This window comes from Borostomias antarcticus (assembly GCF_949987555.1).
Source record: "Borostomias antarcticus genome assembly, contig: scaffold_141, whole genome shotgun sequence".
Lineage (NCBI taxonomy): Eukaryota > Metazoa > Chordata > Actinopteri > Stomiiformes > Stomiidae > Borostomias > Borostomias antarcticus.
Window position 1 is genome coordinate 206,345 of NW_028176521.1, and position 22,824 is coordinate 229,168.

At 48.9% G+C, this 22,824-nt stretch overlaps 2 protein-coding genes across 2 annotated transcripts in view; both read right to left on the reverse strand.

The window, feature by feature from the left end:
- Positions 1-3,270, reverse strand: part of LOC311328403 (carboxy-terminal domain RNA polymerase II polypeptide A small phosphatase 1-like) — a 12,561-nt gene extending 9,291 nt beyond the window's left edge. Inside the window, exon 1 of the mRNA XM_084462377.1 lies at positions 2,941-3,270. Coding sequence (XP_084318503.1) covers positions 2,941-3,004 — 64 coding nt within the window. The 5' untranslated portion in view covers positions 3,005-3,270. The remainder of the gene's footprint in view (positions 1-2,940) is intronic.
- Positions 3,271-6,023: 2,753 nt separating this feature from the next.
- LOC311328411 (striated muscle preferentially expressed protein kinase-like) overlaps positions 6,024-22,824 on the reverse strand; it is a gene marked incomplete at both ends in the record, with an annotated part of 45,172 nt that continues 28,371 nt past the window's right edge. Inside the window, 19 exon segments of the mRNA XM_084462383.1 lie at positions 6,024-6,285; positions 7,088-7,237; positions 7,454-7,529; positions 8,192-8,415; positions 9,047-9,286; positions 10,437-10,567; positions 11,090-11,337; positions 11,446-11,562; positions 11,926-12,090; positions 12,376-12,498; positions 14,863-15,030; positions 15,212-15,423; positions 15,512-16,188; positions 16,529-18,574; positions 18,890-18,958; positions 19,125-19,167; positions 19,596-19,748; positions 19,962-19,988; positions 21,436-21,608. Of these exon segments, the coding sequence (XP_084318509.1) occupies positions 6,024-6,285; positions 7,088-7,237; positions 7,454-7,529; positions 8,192-8,415; positions 9,047-9,286; positions 10,437-10,567; positions 11,090-11,337; positions 11,446-11,562; positions 11,926-12,090; positions 12,376-12,498; positions 14,863-15,030; positions 15,212-15,423; positions 15,512-16,188; positions 16,529-18,574; positions 18,890-18,958; positions 19,125-19,167; positions 19,596-19,748; positions 19,962-19,988; positions 21,436-21,608 (5,304 nt within the window).

Sequence of the window (22,824 nt, forward strand, 5' to 3'; positions counted from 1 at the left end):
ACACACACACACATCACACACACATCACAAACATCACACACACCTCCCACACAGCGCAGCCTCTTGCATAACCTGCGTATCTATACACATTCCTCACACGCACGCGGTCGCACACACACGGACACACACACACACACAAACACATAACCTGCGTATCTATACACATTCCTCACACGCACGCGCTCGCACACACACGGACACACACGGACACACACACACACGGACAGACACACACACACACGCACGCGTACGGGAACCGGAGTTAGAATGCATTTTCCAAGGATCCCTTGTGTAAAATAAAACCACTCATGTTTCCTCTCAAAGCGATTGTTTTTTGTGATGATCTATGCGCTTTTACAACAATGAGGGCAGGAAACTAGATCCCAGTACGCTTCTACTAAGGACTTCTACTAAGGACTTCTACTAAGGACTTCTACTAAGGACTTCTACTAAGGACTTCTACTAAGGACTTCTACTAAGGACTTCTAATAAGGACTTCTACTAAGGACTTCTAATAAGGACTTCTACTAAGGACTTCTACTAAGGACTTCTACTAAGGACTTCTACTAAAGACTTATACTAAAGACTTCTACTAAAGACTTCTACTAAGGACTTCTGAAGGCTTCAAGACAAAAGGATATTGAGAAAAACAAGCAGGGTTGAGTGTTTGTGGTGATCAGCTGTGAGGGGAGGAATGATCCCCCGCGGCCAGGGGCATGATTGGACAACGACAGGGGCCGTGTCCATGGAGACCAACACTCAAATACTCCATCCGGTTCATATATGATCATGCAAATGCTAAAAGATGAAAGAGAGCCATGTTCAGTATGTTCGGTATGTAAGAGACATCAGCAGCTGGATTAACACTGCAGCCACATCATCAGTTCATTTGAAGAATCGGTCTAGAAACGGCCAAGACTCAACTTACTCTAAACAAAGATTCTACTAACTATAAGTATCAACTAACCCTAACCTCAACTAACTCTAAACAAAGATTCTACTCACTATAAGTATCAACTAACCCTAACCTCAACTAACTCTAAACAAAGATTCTACTAACTATAAGTATCAACTAACCCTAACCTCAACTAACTCTCAACAAAGATTCTACTAACTATAAGTATCAACTAACCCTAACCTCAACTAACTCTAAACAAAGATTCTACTAACTATAAGCATCAACTAACCCTAACCTCGACTAACTCTAAACAAAGATTCTACTAACTATATGTATAACTAACCCTAACCTCAACTAACTCTAAACAAAGATTCTACTAACTATAAGAATCAACTAACCCTAACCTCAACTAACTCTAAACAAAGATTCTACTAGCTATAAGTATCAGCTAACCCTAACCTCAACTAACTCTAAACAAAGATTCTACTAGCTATAAGTATCAGCTAACCCTAACCTCGACTATGATGAGGACGTGTGTTAAACTGAACATATAAATGGTGGTTTGATGTCACGTAGGCCGGGGGACCTTCTGTTCAACGCTCACTCTCACTAGTGCATTTATTTAAAAAAGGGACAGACTTCTTTTCTCTTCAACTCTCCATTCTTCCTCCTCCTTTCATTCTCTCCATTCCCAGCCTCTTTCTCCCCCTCTCGTGACTGTGTTGTAAAGCAACCCCCTCTCTCTCTGACTCCCTCTCTCTCTCTCTCCCCCTCTCTCTCTGACTCCCTCTCTCTCTGACTCTCTCTCTCTCTCCCTCTCTCTCTCTGACTCCCTCTCTCTCTCTGACTCTCTCTCTCTCTCCCCCCCCTCTCTCTGACTCCCTCTCTCTCTGACTCCCTCTCTCTCTCCCTCTCTCTCTCTCTCCCCCCTCTCTCTCTGACTCTCTCTCTCTCTCTCCCCCCCCTCTCTCTGACTCCCTCTCTCTCTCTGACTCCCTCTCTCTCTCCCTCTCTCTCTCTCTCTCCCCCCTCTCTCTCTGACTCTCTCTCTCTCTGACTCCCTCTCTCTCTCTCTCTCTCTCTCCCTCTCTGACTCCCTCTCTCTCTCTCTCTCCCCCTCTCCGTCTGCGGCCCACCATCCTGGTGGAAACAAAACAGGAAGCGTGAGGTCCGTACATGAGTACAGATTGTCGGGGCAAGCAGATTCCTCCTGCACACCAGTGTCATGGTGGCCGGGGACTGCACAACACACACGTTATGTGACAACATGCCCCTAGACTTGCGTCATGGCTCTGTCCTGCACGCCCGGGGTAGAGGCAGGTAGGCTAAGGACATAGGACATAGTGTAACTGATTATAAAGTTGTCATGAACATAGCTAACCAGGTCAGATAGCAGGGAGGGAAGGACTTGAGGAGGAACGCACTCAATAACACGTACAGAAGAGGGGAAATACAGGACAACTGTCAAGGGGGGAATGTTTAGAACAGGTGAAAGTTCAGTTAAAGACTTAAGCACACAATAACAGCAACCTCTGTCTAGGATCAGCTGTTATCCTGCTGAGTGGCGCAGTTAATCCAATGTCCTTGATGCTGGACTGACTTGGAAAAGCCTTGATGTTTCATGTAGGCCTAGTTTCAAGTGAAGTTCTGTCTGGTGTCCAACTAAACAGCTGACATGGGCGTAGACTAGCGTGTGTTGTAATCAAACTAGTATGTATGAGGGACAAAGTGTTAGAGGATGCCAGTTTGAGAAATAAGCCATTCTCAGAGTGACCGCAGGTTGCGTAATAGGTTTTCCAGAGAGCGCGCGGTGCACCACCCCTCAAGTTCCCCCCCAGAATAAAACCCTGTTTGATAATAAATCATATAAATAAATAATATCTCCCCGATACTAGTGAGTAACGTTTGGAACACAAATGCAATTGCAAAATGTGGTTTGTTTTGATGATGAGAAGTAGTGGAATTAAAGCCAGGCAGACTCGGGTTTGACATGTGTGCGTAAAAACAACTGTGACGTCTTGAAAAGTTGATCTAAAACTTACCCTTGGAGTTACTCGCCTCTTCATCTCGACTAACTTGCGTGATTATTGAGGACTGATTGTCCATCACATTCACATATAATCTAGTTCTTATCAAACAAAAATGTTCTTTTTTATCACGACCGCTGGCTCAATGCATTAACATTAAATATTTACATTTCCAAAAAGTTACTCGCCTGTATAAAAATACTGTATAAAAACATAACGCATCTGTGCGTTTGCATTTCTATGCTGTAAAACACGTACCCGAAAGGTATAAAAGTTAAAAACAACAAGTGAAATACATTTACAAAGAAGTTAAAACTTTGTTTCAATATGGAGTTCAACTCCCCTCTCAATTTACAGATACAAACATGGAGCAGAGCGGTTTCAAGGCTTCCCTTTCTGCTTAAAGTGGCACAACCCTCAGTGTGTCTGAGGCGGGATGCTGGGGGACTTTCTGAGGGACGAGTAAAATCACGACGGTCCCTTGAGCCACAAGTTACATTGTAACTATCGAGGATATGAGATCAATTTACAAAATGGTCCTGGATACATTTTGGTCGAGAGAAAATGGACTTTAATGCTCATTCATAGCAATAACTTGCTGTTGATTAGGCTTCACAGGCCGTTCTACGGTGAACTATCCTTTAACTTCTGTCTCAGGGGGAATTATCATCTTTATCAAGTGGATTATCTCCCACACTTATTAAACATATCAGTGAATTAGTACTCTAATTAAGAGAGAAGTCTCCACAAACGGTTGATCTTGATGTTGTGAACGAGCCCACAGTAACAGCGCGTAGTTGAGAAGAAACGCCCAGCTCGGGTGCCTTGAGACCGGCCGGGGACAAACCAACACTAAGGGAGAGTCGTCAAGTTATACTTATATGCCTGTGTAAAATAGAAAACGACCTGTAGCCTATAGTCATTTTTATTGTAGTCATGTCATGGTAACTGTCTAGCTATAACCTTGTACAGTGCATCTCTCCCTATTCTATAGGGTAAATGTCTACTGTACCTTGTCCCTGTCTTAAAAATAAATAAAATCAATCAATCAATCAATCATAATTCAAACACACAACCGTTGAGTGCAAAGAACACCAGATATGCAAGTGTATCAATAGTTTTTATTACAGACTAGCCTATTTCATAAAAACATTTCAAACCTTCCACTTTATAAACACTGCAAATTGGTACATTTACAAATCTCCATTCAAATTTGTACAAAAAAGAAACACTGTATTGGTGAAGAGTTTTCTTTGACCACAAACGACTAGGCCCTACGATATATTATTTTCTATTTTGTCCGTACGAGATGGAATCAGTCAAATATGATATGACGGATCAATAAATGAACAGCCAAACATCACGCATAATCTATTGTGAGTAAGCCATGACTACGGATTTACAAGATAATGGTTTTGGATATTTATATCATTGAAACAGTTTAGAGGCACCCAGAGCTGTGACCAACCTGGCAACCGGCAGATGACACTGTAGCACACGTTCCGCTGATGACCAGACATTCCAGCATGAAAACATCATCTACAGTAGCCATGTTTCCATCCACTTGTCAATCAAATTGTGTGAGGATCGCTAAAAATATGAATGTGAATAAAGCCGGTGAACGTGCGTTTCCATCTAGAGCTTTAAATCGGATAAAGCATTTATCACAAAAGACTTTTATCGAACAAGAGAAAATTCGATGAGATCGACAGTACAAACTTTTTGTCGATTTTCATGATTTTTAATCGAATTTTACTGTTTCCATGAGGCATTTTTAATTCGATATAACTTAATTCGCATAAAACGTGTGGATGGAAACATGGCTATTGTCAGGTTTTTTTTTGTGGTGCAATACTGTAATAAGTTCTAGTACTTAATTTCAGAATCAACCACAGGACGAAGTCATCACAGTCAGATTCTGACCCCATGAACATCAATCACACAAGGGTGCGTTTGATTTGAAAACATGATGCATTGTTTTATCAGTAGTCATTCAGTAAATCATATCCCAGAAACGCACACATGCCAATAAATTAACATGAAAGAAAAAGGTAAACAAGTCATACAATTCCAAGAAAAAACAAACTATTCTTTTTGGTTTTGCATTCAGAAGAAATTGTAAATAAATGCAATTTAAAATTAGCAGCATAAACGAGCACACATTATGGTACATTCACATAATAACCACCAGATATACTACATTCAAACCCCAAAATTAAGTCTGTGCTCTAAAAACAGATACATATTCATGTTCCAGGTTAATTGTGCTAACCAAATCATTCAAAGCAAATGTCCGCTGGATCATGTCGGTTGAAATCCACACACACATCATGAGAGCTCCCTCTGTCGAGCTCAAACAAACACATCATGCCAAGTCAATAAGGGGAAGAAACAGCGGTCTGTTAGCAGTGTTTGAGTCCTGATATTTGATGAACTGATCCAGTGGTGCTTCCCTTAGGGTCCATCTTGTCCCAACATCTCAACCAAACTGGGATTACAACTGATCCAGATGATGTCCCGATGATAGTCGACACCACTCTCTAGGGTCCCTCAGCGACTTCTTCCTTTCTTTCTTTCTTTCTTTCTTTCTTTCTTTCTTTCTTTCTTTCTTTCTTTCTTTCTTTCTTTCTTTCTTTCTTTCTTTCTTTCTTTCTTTCTTTCTTTCTTTCTTTCTTCTCCATTCCTTGGTCTTTGAGGACACACATTACAGGCAGGCCATTCCCTCAGCCTGGACTGCCCTGTGGCCCTGGTACTCCCCTACAGCACCACCCTGGTTAACACACACAACCCTCACCCTGGACTGCCCTGTGGCCCTGGTAATCCCCTACAGTACCACCCTGGTTCACACACACAACCCTCACCCTGTGTTATAATCCTTCTCCGACTCAGACCTTCTCCCTGCCGATGGCCCGGTGGTGACGCGGGACCGAAGACGCCGGTGTCCCCAGTCTCGTCGTGGGACGGCCAACATGTCCATTGGTGTAGCTGTGTGTTCCTCAGAAGACCCTTGTCCACACTACTGAAGCTGGTGGTGTTCCCCATATCCAGATAAGCAGGTATAACTGCGTAACCCACGGCTACCCCCCTGCCCCACCCCCTCAGTTGGCGCCTGGCGTGCCGGGGAGGCGCGAGGAGGGCGTGGCGGCGGGCGTGGCGGCGGGCGTGGTGGGCGTGGCGGCCTGGTAGGAGCGCAGCAACACCTTGTGTGTGGTGGAGGTTTGGGCGCGGCGCCGACCCTCGTCCCCCAGGAAGTCCTTGAGGGCGACGGTGTTGAAGGTAAGCGTCTGTCGGCGCAGCTTCATCAGGTAGGAGTCCTGCAGCCAGGCGTGGGTGAAGCAGTCCTTGGTGGTGGGCCGCGCCCTGACCAGGGAGACAGCGGAGGTTAGCACGCTCATCACCCCATAGTTATTAACACAAGGAGCCCACTGGATGGTGGGGGTTAGGGTTACCTAAACCTCGCCCCTTCAAATTCTCTAACTATTTTATGACATCTTAAGAGCATGACTACAGCCCAAAACCGCACAGTAGCACACATCAAACATGGTTTTAGAAGTCGCCAATTGACCAAATATACTCTGACTAAAGAAGTGGGTATACTCTGACTAAAGAAGTGGCCATACTCTGACTAAAGAAGTGGCCATACTCTGACTAAAGACGTGGGTATACTCTGACTAAAGAAGTGGGTATACTCTGACTAAAGAAGTGGGTATACTCTGACTAAAGAAGTGGGTATACTCTGACTAAAGAAGTGGCCATACTCTGACTAAAGAAGTGGGTATACTCTGACTAAAGAAGTGGGTATACTCTGACTAAAGAAGTGGCTATACTCTGACTAAAGAAGTGGCTATACTCTGACTAAAGAAGTGGCTATACTCTGACTAAAGAAGTGGGTATACTCTGACTAAAGAAGTGGGTATACTCTGACTAAAGAAGTGGCTATACTCTGACTAAAGAAGTTGCCATACTCTGACTAAAGAAGTGAGTATACTCTGACTAAAGTGTTCCGTAAACCTTCGTATACCCTCCACTAATCGTCAGTCATGTTTCTGTGTTTTACCTGGTTCAAAACAACGGGATTCAACATTTTCTCATGTTGCTGAATGTACAATTTCTCTCCTGTCCCTTTCTGCGTGCTTTCGGCTCAACAGATCCGCTGACTCACCAGGCATAGCTCGTCAGCAGCTTCTTTATGAAAGTGGAGGCACTTTGGGACACATTGGAGTGCAGCTTGGTGGGGTCAAACTTGGCCGCCAGGATCTTTGCCTCTGTCTGCTCGGGGTCCTTCTCCTGGAAGGGCAGCCTGCCGCTCAGCCTGATCAAAAACACAATCAGAAATCACAATAATGCCAAGAAGCCCGGGACACGTGCCCAAAAGCTATCAACAAAAGAAGATTGTCAGAGCGCATCATTCTACGCACAGAATATAAAAGGTCTCTATAACCATCTCCCGATGCTACGCTACGTTGGTAATCAATCCCATGATGACTGCACTACTGCACTATGGGTAATCTATGTCACTGATACTCACAGGATGTAGGTAAGGACCCCCACGCTCCAGATGTCTGCAGAGGGACCCACCACCTCCCCCCTCACCATCTCTGGGGCTGGGGGCACCGGAGCAGGGCGGGGCAGGGGGGGATTGGGGGGGTGGGGGGGGGGGGCAAGTAGAGGGGGTAAGGGACAAAGCACAGAGGGGATTCGGCGCATACCACGGTGAATGAACAAGGAATGTGAGCTTTGTAGAGGTACATTTTACCTCAGTTTTCGCTACCAGGTAAACTACAGTACATCAAGTGCACCTGAAGTATTTGACAGTGGTAACTGGTTAAAGTCGAACTGAAATGAAAAAAGCATTCTGTCCCATTTTGGTTCACGTAATTGGTCATAGTGTTCACCTATTCAACGATGTATGCCAAAAAAATTACAAAATTCTACTTTTGTTGTAATCTTTTATCAAAGTATATAATTTCTTACTTCCTGGAAAACGGTAGGTCACGTGCAATGACGACAACAGAACCTTAGATTTTAGGCCAATAATCTCACGACATCCACCCGTCAATCAACGCTATCCTTCTATCGAATCTGTCTAAAGTTCTTAAAACCCGTCCACTTGTCAATGTTCCAATGAAATTCCTCTAAACGCATGTCCCGCCCTCATAGCTTGTTTGCGTCAGAAATACATCAAACTACGGAAGTTAGATGATCTCAAACGTCCGTTTCAGTGCGACTTTAAACTGATTTCTAAGAGGACCTTGAAGTAACTCACCCATGTACTCCAGAGCGCCCAGTCCTGGGTCGTACTGTTTCAGAGAGAGGGGGTTGAAGTGCTGAGCGCTGCCAAAGTCCACGATCTTGATGACGTTGAGGTGTGTGACCATGATGTTCTCCGGCTTCAGGTCCAGGTGGAGGATGTGTTTGTTGTGGAGATACTCCAGACCCTGCAGGATCTGCACCAGGTAGCCCACCACGTCATCCTCGGAGTAGCGGAACCTGCAGTAGAGAAGAGTAGAGGTGAGGAGAGTAGAGGAGAGGAGAGGAGAGGAGAGGAGAGGAGAGGAGAGGAGACGTGAGCAGAGCAGAGTAGAGGTGAGTAGAGCAGAGCAGAGTAGAGGTGAGGAGAGGAGAGGAGAGGAGAGGAGAGGAGAGGAGAGGAGAGGAGAGGAGAGGAGAGGAGAGGAGAGGAGAGGAGAGGAGAGGAGAGGAGAGCAGAGCAGGGGAGAGGAGAGGAGAGGAGAGGAGAGGAGAGGAGAGGAGAGGAGAGGAGAGGAGAGGAGAGGAGAGGAGAGGAGAGGAGAGGAGAGGAGCGTTGCGCAGAGCAGAGTAGAGGTGAGTAGAGCAGAGTAGAGGTGAGTAGAGCAGAGTAGAGGAGAGGAGAGGAGAGGAGAGGAGAGGAGAGGAGAGGAGAGGAGAGGAGAGGAGAGGAGAGGAGAGGAGAGGAGAGGAGAGGAGAGGAGAGGAGAGGAGAGGAGAGGAGAGGAGAGGAGAGGAGAGGAGCGTTGAGCAGAGCAGAGTAGAGGTGAGGAGAGGAGAGTAGAGGTGAGTAGAGATATGTGTGTGTGTGTGTGTGTGTGTGTGTGTGTGTGTGTATATGTGTGTGTGTGTGTGTGTCCCGTTCCCTCACCTGTCTATGAGGCAGTAGAGGATCTCCTTGCCGGTGCAGAACTCGGCCACCAGGACCAGGTATCTCGGGGTGACGTAGGCCTCGTGCAGCGCCATGATCCGGTCGTTGTGGAGCGACTTCAGGATGTTGTACTCCTGCAGCACGGCCGGCCTGCTGTCCTGGTCGTAGGGGACGATCTTGGCCATGAACACGGTGCCCGTGGCGTTCTCCCTGCACTCCCTGACCACCCCGAACCGGCCCCTGGACACAGGGAACACACAGGGGTCAGGGGTCAAGTCAGGGGTCAGGACAGGGGTCAGTATATATATATGGCCAGGGAGCCCAGGGCTAGAAACCCAGTTCCTGAGGTCACTGTATTATTCAACCACATACATTTCATTGTGTTTGTTTGTTGTTATTGTTGTTATTCTCTATTTGTTGTAATTCACGTCTCTTTCTGTTCCACACAATGTTGCGAAGTCTGTGTTTTGAATCCCAGGGAGACTCGCTGTTGCTGATCCAAATAAACAAACCAACCGAGGAGGTCTGAAGCCTTATTTATCCTCCTTGAGTCAGCCCCCGTTTTTTGGCTCACGGACATAATTTGGAACGTGTCCCAGGCTGTGAGCCACTTGGCTCGTACCTCCACATTTCTAGCGGCTCGCTCCGCGTCATTATGATGTCTCATAGATTTGATTACTAGACTGGCAAGAGGATATAAAATGACATAACGATTAGCTGACATTTTTTTTGTGCAGATACTTAAAATGCTGCTCCTGATCGATTTCTCTCATGTCACGGAGGAGGTTGAACTCCCTCGGTTCATCTCGTCTGCTGTCAGATGGTCGGACTGACATTCCACCTTCTTTCACACCTCCCCCCCCCCCAATAAAACAAGACTGAGGATGACCTCTTCCTCCCCCAGCGTTGGTGAATCTATATCATCAGGCATCGCGGTTGAGGTAGACTGACCGGTATACGGCCATATAGTAAGTAAATAAGTAAACTTTATTTATACATATTTATTTATATTTACACTCGCGGGCGCCTCGGGGCAGGTTACAACGGACACAGGACGCTCGTCAGTGAGGCGGTCTATCAAGTATAAACGCCCAGAGCCATGAGCTATGAGCCATGAGGAATGAGGCATGAGGCATGAGCCATGAGGTATGAGCCATGAGCCATGAGGCATGAGCCATGAAGCATGAGGCATGAGGCATGAGGCATGAGGCATGAGCCATGAGCCATGAGCCATGAGCCATGAGCCATGAGCCATGAGGTATGAGCCATGAGGCATGAGGCATGAGGCATGAGCCATGAGCCATGAGCCATGAGCCATGAGCCATGATCCATGATCCATGAGCCACGAGCCATGAGCCATGAGCCATGAGCCGTGTTACGGTCCCCTCACCTGGCCCGTTCCTCCAGGAAGGTGTAGGGCTTCTGAGGCACACCCTGGCGCAGGGCGGTGGAGGGGGTGCCCCGGCCAGAGGGGGCGCTGTTCCCCTCCCCGATGGGGCTGAGACTGGACACCTGGAGGACCTGGACACAGGGTTCAGGCGGTTATTTGACAACATACATCGAAATACAGTAAACGTATACTTTCATTGGTTCATTTTGTTAGATACATATGCATTAAATACATCTAGGCTTATTTCACAGTAAACCCATTCATTTATTGGTCCATTTTGTAACGAAAATGTGTAATTGTGCTCTCAATGCAGCATTTTAGATTTTTATTTTAATCATTTAGCAGACGCTCTTATCCAGAGCAATTCGAGTTCAGTACCTTCCTCAAGGTCATATTGGGTCAAGTGCCTTCCTCAAGGTCATATTGGGTCTAGTGCCTTCCTCAAGGTCATATTGGGTCAAGTGCCTTCCTCAAGGTCATATTGGGTCAAGTGCCTTGCTCAAGGGACCTTTGGGTCACTGGCACAACCATGAAGATGCATCGTTGAAGTTCCACACAATGGAACCTGCATTGGAGTTCAGCTCTACTACTATTCAGAGTGCTTGGGTGAGATACAGTGTTAAAACAGCAGTGAACTAGAGGCATCCAGCTACCTGGGGGGAGAACGAAGGGGCGGTCACCACGCGGGGGGGTCCGGCGAGGGCGTAGGTGGGGACGGGGGACAGGACGGGCTTGGTGGGGGTGGGAGGGGGGGTGACGAGATTAGAGGGGGACGTCGGGGGGGGCTGGGTCATGGGGGGGACCACGTTGATGGGGCTCCGAGGCTTGGGCGGGACGATGGGGGGGGGGCGGAGAGACTTGGCGGTCGCGGTCGGCGCGGGGGCCGACACGGGGGTCTTGGCTAGACGGCTGGTGGGGGCGCAGGGCGGAGGGGCGGGTGTGGAGGGAGGGGGGGAGGGGAGGGGAGGAGTGGGTGATGAGGGGGAGGAAGGAGAGGATACAGTTTGACAGTGGGGTGTGGTCTGGATCGGTTTGGGATAGGGGGCAGTGATGGAGGAGGTAACCATTGGAGTTGGGGGAGCAGGGACAGTCTTCACTATGGCAACAGCTGGGGAGGAGATTCCAACTGTAAAACAAACATATTCAATAAATCAATCAACCAATCAAGCAACCAAGCAACCAACCAATCAACCAATCAACCAATCAACCAATCAACCAATCAACCAATCAACCAATCAACCAATCAACCAATCAATCAATCAATCAATCAACTAACCAGTCAGTCAGTCAGTCAGTCAATCAGTCAGTCAATCAGTCAGTCAGTCAGTCAGTCAGTCAGTCAGTCAGTCAGTCAGTCAGTCAGTCAGTCAGTCAGTTAATCAGTCAGTCAGTCAGTCAGTCAGTTAATCAGTCAGTCAGTCAGTCAGTCAGTCAGTCAGTCAGTCAGTCAATCAGTGAAACAACGAACCCCACCCCTGATGTCCAGTACCTGTGGTGTCCAGGTGGACTTTGTCAGACCAGTTGCTGTACGGCCCCTGACCCGCCTTGTTAACGCACGCCACCCTGAACCGGAACACGCAGCCCGGTGGGAGGTCCGTCACGTTGTAGTAGCAGTCTGCCACGCCCGTCGCTATGATCAGCCAATTAGCATCTCCTGGAGGGAGGAGGGAGGAGGGAGGAGGGAGGAGGGAGGAGGGAGGAGGGAGGAGGGAGGAGAGAGGAGGGAGGAGGAAGAAAATAAAATGTTAAAAATGTATGGGCATCACTGGTCCTGCAATGCTCGTACTAAACACAAGATGGCAGTATTGCCAGAGCAGAGAAAGAGGGAGCGAGATATAAAGAGAGGGAGAGAAGAGAAGAGAAAAAAAACATACAGAAAGAAAGAGAGAATATGAGAAAAAAAGAGCGGGATAGAGGAGAGAGAGAGGGAGCCACAGACCGTCCGTCTTCCTCTCTAGGGTGTAGCTACAGGGGGCCTTGGTGTCCGCTGGTTTCCATAGCACCAGGGCGGTGTTGTTGTAGGTCTGGGGTACCTCAGGGGTCCCTGGTCGCTTAGGAACGCCTGCGGGGGGGGGGGGAGGGGGGCGAGAGAGAGGGGATGGGAGGATGAAGGGGGTTAGAGAGTATGACGGGAGGGAGGGATAGAATGATGGGAGGAGGGATGAGAGAAGGGGATGAACGAGGGGAGAAGGGTGTGAAGGGAACAGAGAAGGAGGTGAGGAGATAGGGAGGGAGGGAGCAGAGGAGGAGATGAGATGGGAGACTTTTGTTCAGCCAGTGTGATACTAACATCAGCATCTCCCTGATTTCATGATCTAGCCAATGAGCTGCCTGGAGAGTCCTGTATCTAACCAATGGGCTGCCTGGAGAGTCCTGTATCTAACCAATGAGCTGCCTGGAGAGTCCTGTATCTAACCAATGAGCTGCCTGGAGAGTCCTGTATCTAACCAATGAGCTGCCTGGAGAGTCCTGTATCTAACCAATGGGCTGCCTGGAGAGTCCTGTATCTAACCAATGGGCTGCCTGGAGAGTCCTGTATCTAACCAATGAGCTGCCTGGAGAGTCCTGTATCTAACCAATGAGCTGCATGGAGAGTCCTGTATCTAACCAATGAGCTGCCTGGAGAGTCCTGTATCTAACCAATGAGCTGCCCGGAGAGTCCTGTATCTAACCAATGGGCTGCCTGGAGAGTAGTCACGGATGAGCGGCGTGCGGAGAGCGTTATGGGATGAGGTGCGTAATGAGCCTCGCCCTCGCCCGACAGCCGTGAAAACAAGGCGGAGCTACAGGGAATTGAAGCGGACGTGCGTGGAATGTAGCGCCTGCCAACAGGAGCAAAAGTCACCTTGCTGCCGCCATCTTGGCGCCGGTTGCAACCTTTTAGTGTCATAGTTATTTAAGGTCAGTTGTGGTCTTGGAGGAGGAGGAGGAGGAGGAGGAGGAGGAGGAGGAGGAGGAAACACAGTTGCCAAACACAGTTGCTTTCCTGATGAGTAGAAACGTGCTATTGTTACGGCTATATTTAAATCTGGAGACCGCCTTGAAGCCAGTAACTATAGACCAATATCTATATTGCCGGTAATCTCAAAGGTTGCTGAGAAAGTTGTCGTTGAACAACTCACAACATTTCTCAACACAAGCAGTCCTGGTCTGCATCGTATGCAGTTCGGCTTCCGAGCAAATCAATCAACTAAAACTGCTCCCTTGCAATTAGTAAATTAGTAGAGCAAATTCAATCTAGGCTCGACAAAGGAGGAGTAGTTGGTATTGTATTTCTAGACCTGAGTGAAGCTTTTGATACAGTCAATCATGACGTCTTACTGTCGAAACTTGTTATTGTTGTGTTGTTGTGTTGTGTTTTCTGTGTTCTCATGTTGTTTTTTTTCCTGTATTGCTTGTTGTGTTTAATGTACTCTGACCTGCCAAGAGGACTGCAGATGCAAATTAGCTAGAAGCTAGAATCTGGTACAGTGCATTATATGCTGTCATAGTAGTTTATGCGTAATGTATATGTTTTAACTGTACGCTGTCCCTTTTAAATCAATAACTTAATGACTGGAGGACAGATAATGAAACCGTGTCTGGATGGTTCTTTTCTATTCTAATCTTTTCTAATCTAATCTAGTTTAATCTATCTGATGGTCTGCCTTGGCAGAGCTCAGCATCCCAGGTCGATTTGTTAAAAATGAGCAGTGTTTAGTCAACATCATGAGCCGGCTGGAAGCCATTTATTAAATTAGCCGTGAACACATATTTGATATTCATATCCACATCATGAATATTCATATTGTTCACACTCTAATTCAAATCCAATTATCCAAAATCCTTAACGATACATCATTTCCAGATTAATTCACTCCACTCAAAGCTAATAATAGTTTATCTTTTTTCATTAGTTTTGATTTTTATATTGTTTTAACTTTTTGTTTTTAATTTCCGTTTAGTTTTAATTAGTTTTTAAAGTGGATTTGCTAGTTTAGTTTGGTGTGGTTTTTGTTTTGAAAATGCTTAGTTTTAGTTTAGTTTTATTCATTTCTGCGCTAGCCTCGTGAGACCATCCTGATCTTGCGAGCTCACGTTGTTTCACTCCATCCTTAAAAAAATGGGAGGATAGATTTCATAGCCACCCAAAATACTAGGCTTATGTATGAAATTAAAAAGACTAGAACTAAAGACATTTTCTCTATAATTTTAGTTTATTACCTGTCTCTGAGTGCAAGCCCCTCTAGTTTTAGTTAGTTTTGTAAATACACAATACAGTTTTAGTTAGTTATCATTTTTTGAAAACCTAGCTTTTAGTTTTTATTTCAGTTAACTAAAATGTTTTTTTCATACTTAGTTTTTGTTTTTTAGTTAGTTTTTGTTAACATTAATTCGTTAACATTAATAACCCTGCTTCACTCTCACAGCTCATCATATTACTCACAGGCGAGGGAGAGGGTGCATGAGCTGGTGACGGCGGCCAGGGGGTTGGTGGCCACACACTCGTACAGCCCCGCGTCCTTCCTCCCCGTCCTCATCATCATCAGCAGCTGTCGGCCGTCGGGGTGGGAGATCAGGTTCATACGCTCGTCCACCACTAGAGGGTGCTTATCTGGACACACGCATGAACACGCATGGACATACACACACATACGCACACACACACATACACACGCATGCGCACACACACACACAAACAGAAATGTTAGCTGCATCTCCTTTTTGATTCAATAGAAGGCTACAAGGGTGATTTCCAGCCAATGGGGTGTCTCGATAGTCCTGTATCCACTCACCCTTCAGCCAGGTGATTTGTGGGTGGGGACTACCAGCGGGGAGGCAGCTGAGAGTGACAGGGTCGCCCTCCAATAGAACGTGGTCTTTCAGTTTGATGTGGAACACGGGTGCGAAGTCAGAAGGGGTGCGAGAAGGGTCCTCTCTAGGGGTGGAGGAGGGTGGGTCGGCCTGAGATGGGGTCTTGTCCTTCTTGCTCCGTGTCAGGCCCCACCTGAGGAACACAATGGAAGAACACAGTATCAATCAATCAATCAACCAATCAATCAATCGACCAAGTACTTATCTATCGACCGACCCACCTGTCCCAGCGCGACCGCCGGTCAGTCTCTGGCGTGTGGGAGACAGCCTTCTCGGACTGATTGCTCGTCGCAGAGTCGATGGAATCCTTGGACGACCCTGTGCCCGTCTGTTTGGCCAGCTGGTTCTCCAGGATGCCCATCCCCCTCAGCCCGCCCCCTTCTGACTGGGAGTGGCGGTGCCGGGAGAACAGAGGAGTTCTCTTTCCCTCCGTCTTCCCTCCTTCCATCTCTCCAGCCCTCCTCTCCTCCGACTGACTCCGGGACGTCTTGCCAGAGATCCCGGCCACCTTGTTCTCCAACCTGCGTCGCATGGCCAGGAGGGGGGACTCGCCGGCCTTCTTTACAACCTTCTCTTCCTGGCCTTTGCCCATGTCTTCCGAGGCCTCCTTCTCTTTCTCCTCCTTCCTCTCCTTCTCCTTTTCCTCCCTCTTCTCCTTCCTCTCCTCTGACTGGGTCCTGATCTTGGTGGAGATGCTGGCCATCTTGGACTCAAACTTGCGTCTCATGGCGGAGACGGACGATTCCTCCACCTTCTGGCATTCTCTGTCCTCCTGGGGCCTGGATGGCGGGCTGCTGTCCAGGTCCTTGGTGTCCAGGGACTTACTGCGACCCATGGCCCAGGAGACCCTCCGCTTAACAGTCGAAGGCTCTGCAGCCTCCTCCTTCGGTTTCTCCTCCTTCAGCTTCTCCTCTGTTGCTTTCTCCTCCTAGGAGATGAGACAGGAGAGTCATTTATTTGTCTTCAAATGATTTGATTGCACCTGCCTAATCTATGTAGACACAACCAGATACACAGACAACAGCTTTGCAATTATTTTAGTGACTCATCACTATCTTCATCACTGTCATCGTCATCATCTTCATCATCATCATTATCATCATCATCATCATCACCATCATCATCGCCATCATCATCATCATCATCATCATCATATATACTAATGGCTAAGATGTATTCATACTTGTGACTGAAGCTAAGAAGGACCTGCAGAACAACAGTTGACTTCATCAATAGACCTTTTTATCGGTGGAGGACGCTCGCTTGGTCCTCATGGAGAACCGTCCAATCAGCCCCAGCCCCGGTTCCTTCTCCACCTCCCTCAGGTCCTGGACGGACTTGGACTTCTCCTGCAGACCTTGGGGCACCATCTCCAGGGGGGCTCCCAAGCGCCCAGGGCGGTACACCTCCTCGCCACCCTCCCCAGCCTTCCGCCCAGGCGTCGGCGACTTCTCCTCAGGTCTGCTCCCGGCGAGCCTGCGCAGGCCACGGGTCAGCGACGACTCGCGCTTCTTGAACCGGGCCTCGAACACCTCCTCCGAGTCAATGTCCTTGATGTCCGTCCTGAGGATCGGCTGGCGGGGGGTGGTGGGGCGGTCCGGGATGGCCGAGGAGGAAGTGTTGGAGCAGACGCTGGCGCTGCGCTCCGCGGGGAAGGTAGCCACCTTGGCGAAGACGGCCGGGTGCTTGGGTAATGTGGGACTGTCGGGGGGTTTGAAGGGTATCGGTGCTTGGGTACCGGACGGCACGACGATGGCTTGCATGGTGTCAGCGTACGCAGATCTCTTCTTCTCTTTTACTGAGCCAGCGGGGGAACGCTCATCTCCTTTCACATCTCCTTTAGTGGTCTTTATCTCCTTCTCTTCTTTCAACTCTTTCTTTTCCTCTGCATGCTCCTCTTCTGGGACTACAATGGGAGCTAACACGGTGCGAGAAGAGCTGTCTTGGGAATGAGTTCTCTTTGGTTGGCCCCGAACTATTCCACTCATCTCCTCCCTAGATTTGGTCCCTTTCTCCGTTCTTTCATCTCTTTTAACGTCCGCCTCTGCTCTGACCTCCATCTCTTCCGGCGCACGCTCCTCTCTTACCCCGCCTTGGTCTTCCCTCTGTGGGCCAGACTCGGTGGAGGGCGGTGGCCCTCGAGGAGAGGTCGGTCTGGACTCCAGTCTGGCCTGCTCCGTCAGGGCTGACATGGAGGTGGCCTCCTGGAGCTTCTTGGCCCCAGCCCCCGCTTCGCCGCCGGTCTGCCCCACTGAAGGGATCTCTAAGGGGGCTCCGAATCGCCGGCGCAGCGGCATGGGCTCCGAGTCGCCCTGGGTGAACGAGGCGCTCTTCCTGAACACTTTGATCTTGGGCGTGTCCTCCAGCGGGCTGTCCGAGGACGCCACCCTGGTAAGAGCCCCCACCGTCGCCGCCGGCCCGATCCTGGATCTGCGCAGGTTCCGGTCGAGTGACCCGGTCCGTCTCTCGTCGTCCATCCCGAGGGTCTCGAACAGCGGCCCTCGCAGCCCGCTCATCTTCTTGTCCTCGTTCCCTCCCCTCAGCAGCCTCTGGCGCATCAGCTCCAGCTTCAGGGCGTAGTCCTCCTGGCTGAGCCTAGCGGCGCCCGGGCTCGGGCTGCGGTCCGGGAGCTCCATTGACACGGACTTCTTCAGGCTCTTCTGGTCGGCGGCGTCCGCGTCTGCCTCGGCGGCGCCCTCCTCTGGCTCGATGTGGAGCAGCAGGGCGGAGTCGGCGGAGCTCCCCCTCCTCATCGTCGCCCGTCGGGACTTGGTTCCGGAATCCTCCATCTCCGCGCTCGATCCCTTCTGCAGGGGCACTCTTCTGGTCTTCATCTCTGTCTTCTCCTCTCCCAAAGACCCCTCCTCCTCCTCCTCCTCCTCCTCCTCCTCTGCCTCTTCTCCTCCGATCGTGGTCCTCTTTCCGGGCGTGCCTCTCACCCCTCCCTCTTCCCTTTTGGGCGTTTCCTTCTGAGCAGGCTCCTCTTTGTCTCTAGAGAGCCCCGCCTCCTCTGCCATCCCATTGGAGCGTCCGGATGGGGCGAGGTCATCATCTGCTGGGATCTCGTTGAGGGAGACGCGGGACCCGGAGAAGACCAGCGACAGGGGCATGGGGATGAAGGGCAGCTCGTCCACGTCTTCATCAGAGTCGGAGGACGAGGAGGGAGGCGGCGAGCCCTCCTTGAGGTGGCGCGGGACGGCGATAGAGATGTGACTGGAAGAGTCGTTGAGCAGCTCTGGGATGGTGCGCATCACCATCTTGGATTTGTAACTGATGAGGGAACGCTGGAGATAAACAAGAGACGGGAAAGAAAAGCCAAAAAGGGAAAGATTAAGTCCCAACAAAGAGAAGTAGCTGTGTCCACATCCAACCTGTACTTTAGGCCAGGTGCAGGACAAAAAATATGAATCTATAATTGGAAAAGGCTATCCACACACTGGATTATTGCTCCCAACTTTTTATTTAAGCAACGTTTCGACCCCACAGGGTCTTCTTCAGGCAAAATGTCTTGTCCTTTTCCAATAAGATTAAGTCCCAGAAATGAAGGTCGGAAATACGTTTTTCCTTTGTCAGACGGTCTATCACAAAGAATGCTTTACCTGCCACCGTCGGCGAGCTAAGACTTGCTTCAGCATGGCAGTGTGGATACTCTTGTTGTTGATTGAGGTCTACAGTACATGGGAACCAAAAACACATTCCAAATTAGCATCAGGTATCAAGTTTTCCAACTCACTGAAATTACACATCATTAAGTCATTATCGCCTGTGGAGTAACGTGGTCATCATGCCGTTACTATAGGCACGGTCTCACATCGTATGTCTCCCTTAACCTACCTTGAACCAGGGATGGCGAAGACATTCTGCAGTACTGGGCCTCCTGGGAGAGGACAATTAACGTGATCAATCAATCAATCAATCAGTCAACCAACCAACCAACCAACTAAACCATTAACCAATCAATCAACCAATCAATTTACCATTCAACCAACCAACAAGCCAATCAACCAACCAATCAATCAATCAATCAATCAGTCAACCAAGCAAGCAAGCAAGCAAGCAACCAACCAACCAACCAACCAACTAAACCATTAACCAATCAATCAACCAATCAATTTACCATTCAACCAACCAACAAGCCAATCAATCAATCAATCAATCAACCAACCAATCAACCAATCAACCAATCAACCAATCAACCAATCAACCAATCAACCAATCAATCAACCAATCAACCAATCAACCAAAACAGGATCAATACAGCACATTTTGTTTTATAAACAGTAATGCTACTGTAGGTGAACTCACAGGCTGTCAGCCACTAGCAGTTTGATGACGAAGCCCTTGGCGTCCCTGCAGAGGCCAGCGAACATGCCCTCCTCAAAGGCCACGTTGTAGCTCCTGATGTTGAGCACCGTACTCCTGTCATTCTCTCCGGCGAACGGTGACACGCCGGTCAGGCTGCAAGCCAATCAGGACAAAGGAAAGGTCTGGTGAGAGTGTGACCCTCAGAAGCATGTTTGACTCATGCCAAGGCATGTTACTGTAAATGGTAAGTGTGCGTTGCTTTATTTTTAGTGTACACTGTGGATGGTAGTTCGAATCCGATAAGCAAAATGAGCCAAAACGTACTGTATGGGTGACACTGCACCTGAACAGGAAGTAAATACTCACCAGAGATATGTAATAACTCCAACAGGCCTGAGAGAGGGAGAGAGAGAGAGAGAGAGAGAGAGAGACAAGGAGGAGACAAAGGGAGGAGAGAGGGAGAGGGTGAGGGAGAGAGGGAGGAGAGAGGGTGAGGAGAGAGGAGAGAGATAGATAAGAGTTCATTGGTCCATTCCTATTCTCACTCGACATGCTATCACTCAGGGATATCATTAGAGAGAACAGTGTATGCAGATGACACACAACTGTACATCTCTGCTGAACCAAACGATGCTGCAGATATAAACTCCATTACTACCCGTCTTCTAGCAATAAATAAATGATGAGTAATAACTTCTTACAGCTAAATGACTGAAAACACTGAAATCCTATTGATCTCCCCTAAAACAAAGAGAAATGCTGTTTAAACATCTGGGCAAACTGATCATGGATTAAACCTGAGGTTACAAGTCCGATCTAAGATTCAAGTCCCACAAGGTGACGAAAACCTCATTTTTAGATTTTTTATAAATCAAACGGATGCAGAAAAATTGATTCATGCTTTTATTTCAAGCCGACTCGATTACAGTAATGCACTCTTCTCTGGCCTCCCCCCAAAACACAGAGACATCAGCTCTTTCCGAAGGAGAGAGCACATTATTCCAGTCTGAGCTGCTCTGCATCGGCTTCCAGTAACTTTTAGAGTTGATTTTAAAGTCGTCCTCCTTATATACAGTACAAAGTCCTTAATGGATGAGGACCGAGCTACATTGTTAACTCCCTCGTCAACTACGTGCCTTCAGGAACACTGGGATCATCCACTGTTGGTTCACTAGAAGTTCCCAGCAAGTCAGAAGAAGATTGGGCCTTAATTAGCTTATTAAAAAGCTATGGAACACAATACCTATAGATATCAGGGAAGCCAGCTCGGTAAATAGTTTAAAAAGAAAGCTAGAAACGAACAGTATCTCTTAACTTTAGCCGTTAACTAGCTCCTTTTGCACTTGTGGGCTACTGCACTTTTCTTCCTTTTTTAATGTATATCTCTCCAGTACAATATTTCATGAAATTGTCATTTTTGCACTGAAAACTGGATTTAACTTGATTCTTATCTTTATCTTTTATTGTGTTTTATCTTCTTTTCTTCTTTATATTATTTTCCTGCTTTTTGTCTATTTCATGTCTATTTTTATGTGAAGCACTCGATCAATGTACATTCTCTGTTGTAAAGCACTTTGAGCTGCATTTATTTGTTTGAAAGGTGCTATACAAATAAAGTTTATTATTATTATTATAATTATTATTGTTGTTGTTGTTGTTGTTGTTCTTATTCTTATTCTTATTCTTATAGAGAGAGACCATGATTCATTCTGAAATAGATCAAAGGCCCCAAGCCACTCCCCCTGTTTCCCTCCTCCCCCTCCTCCCCCTCCCCCTCCCTCCCTCCCTCTGAGGGACCTCCCCCTCCCCCTCCCTCCCTCTGAGGGACCAGGTGGCTCACCAGATGTCTGTTGCCTTGGAGATGGGCGTTTGGTTAACGATCTCCGGGGCAGCGTATTCGGGCGTGCCATACTTGCAGTAGTGAGCCTCGCTGGTCTCCAGCTTCACTGAGCTGCCAAAGTCACACAGACGGATCTGGTCACTCACAGCGTCTGCCATCAAGATGTTCTCAGGCTAGGAGGAGAGGAGGGGAGGAGGGGAGGAGGGAGGAGAGGGAGGAGGGAGGAGGGGGAGGGGAGGAGAGGGAGGAGGGAGGAGGGGAGAGGGTGGAGGGAAGGAGAGGGAGCAGGGGAGGAGAGGGAGGAGGGAGGGGGGAAGGAGAGGGAGGAGAGGGAGGAGGGGAGGAGGGGAGGAGAGGGAGGAGGGAAGGAGAGGGAGGAGAGGGAGGAGGGGAGGAGAGGGAGGAGGGAAGGAGAGGGAGGAGAGGGAGGAGGGAAGGAGGGAAGGAGGGGAGGAGAGGGAGGAGGGAGGAGAGGGAGGAGGGAGGAGAGGAGGAGAGGGAGGAGAGGGAGGAGGGAAGGAGAGGGAGGAGGGAAGGAGAGGGAGGAGAGGGAGGAGGGAAGGAGAGGGAGGAGAGGAGGAGAGGAAGGAGGAGAGGAGAGGGAGGAGGGAAGGAGAGGGAGGAGAGGAGGAGAGGAAGGAGGAGAGGAGAGGGAGGAGGGAAGGAGAGGGAGGAGGAGAGGAGAGGGAGGAGGGAAGGAGAGGGAGGAGAGAAGGAGAGGGAGGAGGGAAGGAGAGGGAGGAGAGAAGGAGAGGGAGGAGGGAAGGAGAGGGAGGAGGGAAGGAGAGGGTGGAGGGAAGGAGAGGGAGGAGGAGAGGAGAGGGAGGAGGGAAGGAGAGGGAGGAGGGAAGGAGAGGGTGGAGGGAAGGAGAGGGAGGAGAGGGAGGAGGGAAGGAGGGAAGGAGAGGGAGGAGGGAAGGAGAGGGAGGAGGAGAGGAGAGGGAGGAGGGAAGGAGAGGGAGGAGGGAAGGAGAGGGAGGAGAGAAGGAGAGGGAGAGGGAGGAGAGGGAGGAGGGAAGGAGAGGGAGGAGAGAAGGAGAGGGAGAGGGAGGAGAGGGAGGAGGGAAGGAGAGGGAGGAGAGAAGGAGAGGGAGGAGGGATGGAGAGGGAGGAGGGAGGAGAGGGAGGAGGGAAGGAGAGGGAGGAGAGGAAAGGAGGGAAGGAGAGGGAGGAGAGGAGAGGGAGGAGGGGAGGAGAGGGAGGAGAGAAGGAGAGGAAGGAGAGGGGGGAGAGAGGGAGGAGGGAGGAGGGGAGGAGAGGGAGGAGGGAAGGAGAGGGAGGAGAGAAGGAGAGGAAGGAGAGGGAGGAGAGGAAAGGAGGGAAGGAGAGGGAGGAGAGGAGAGGGAGGAGGGGAGGAGAGGGAGGAGAGAAGGAGAGGAAGGAGAGGGA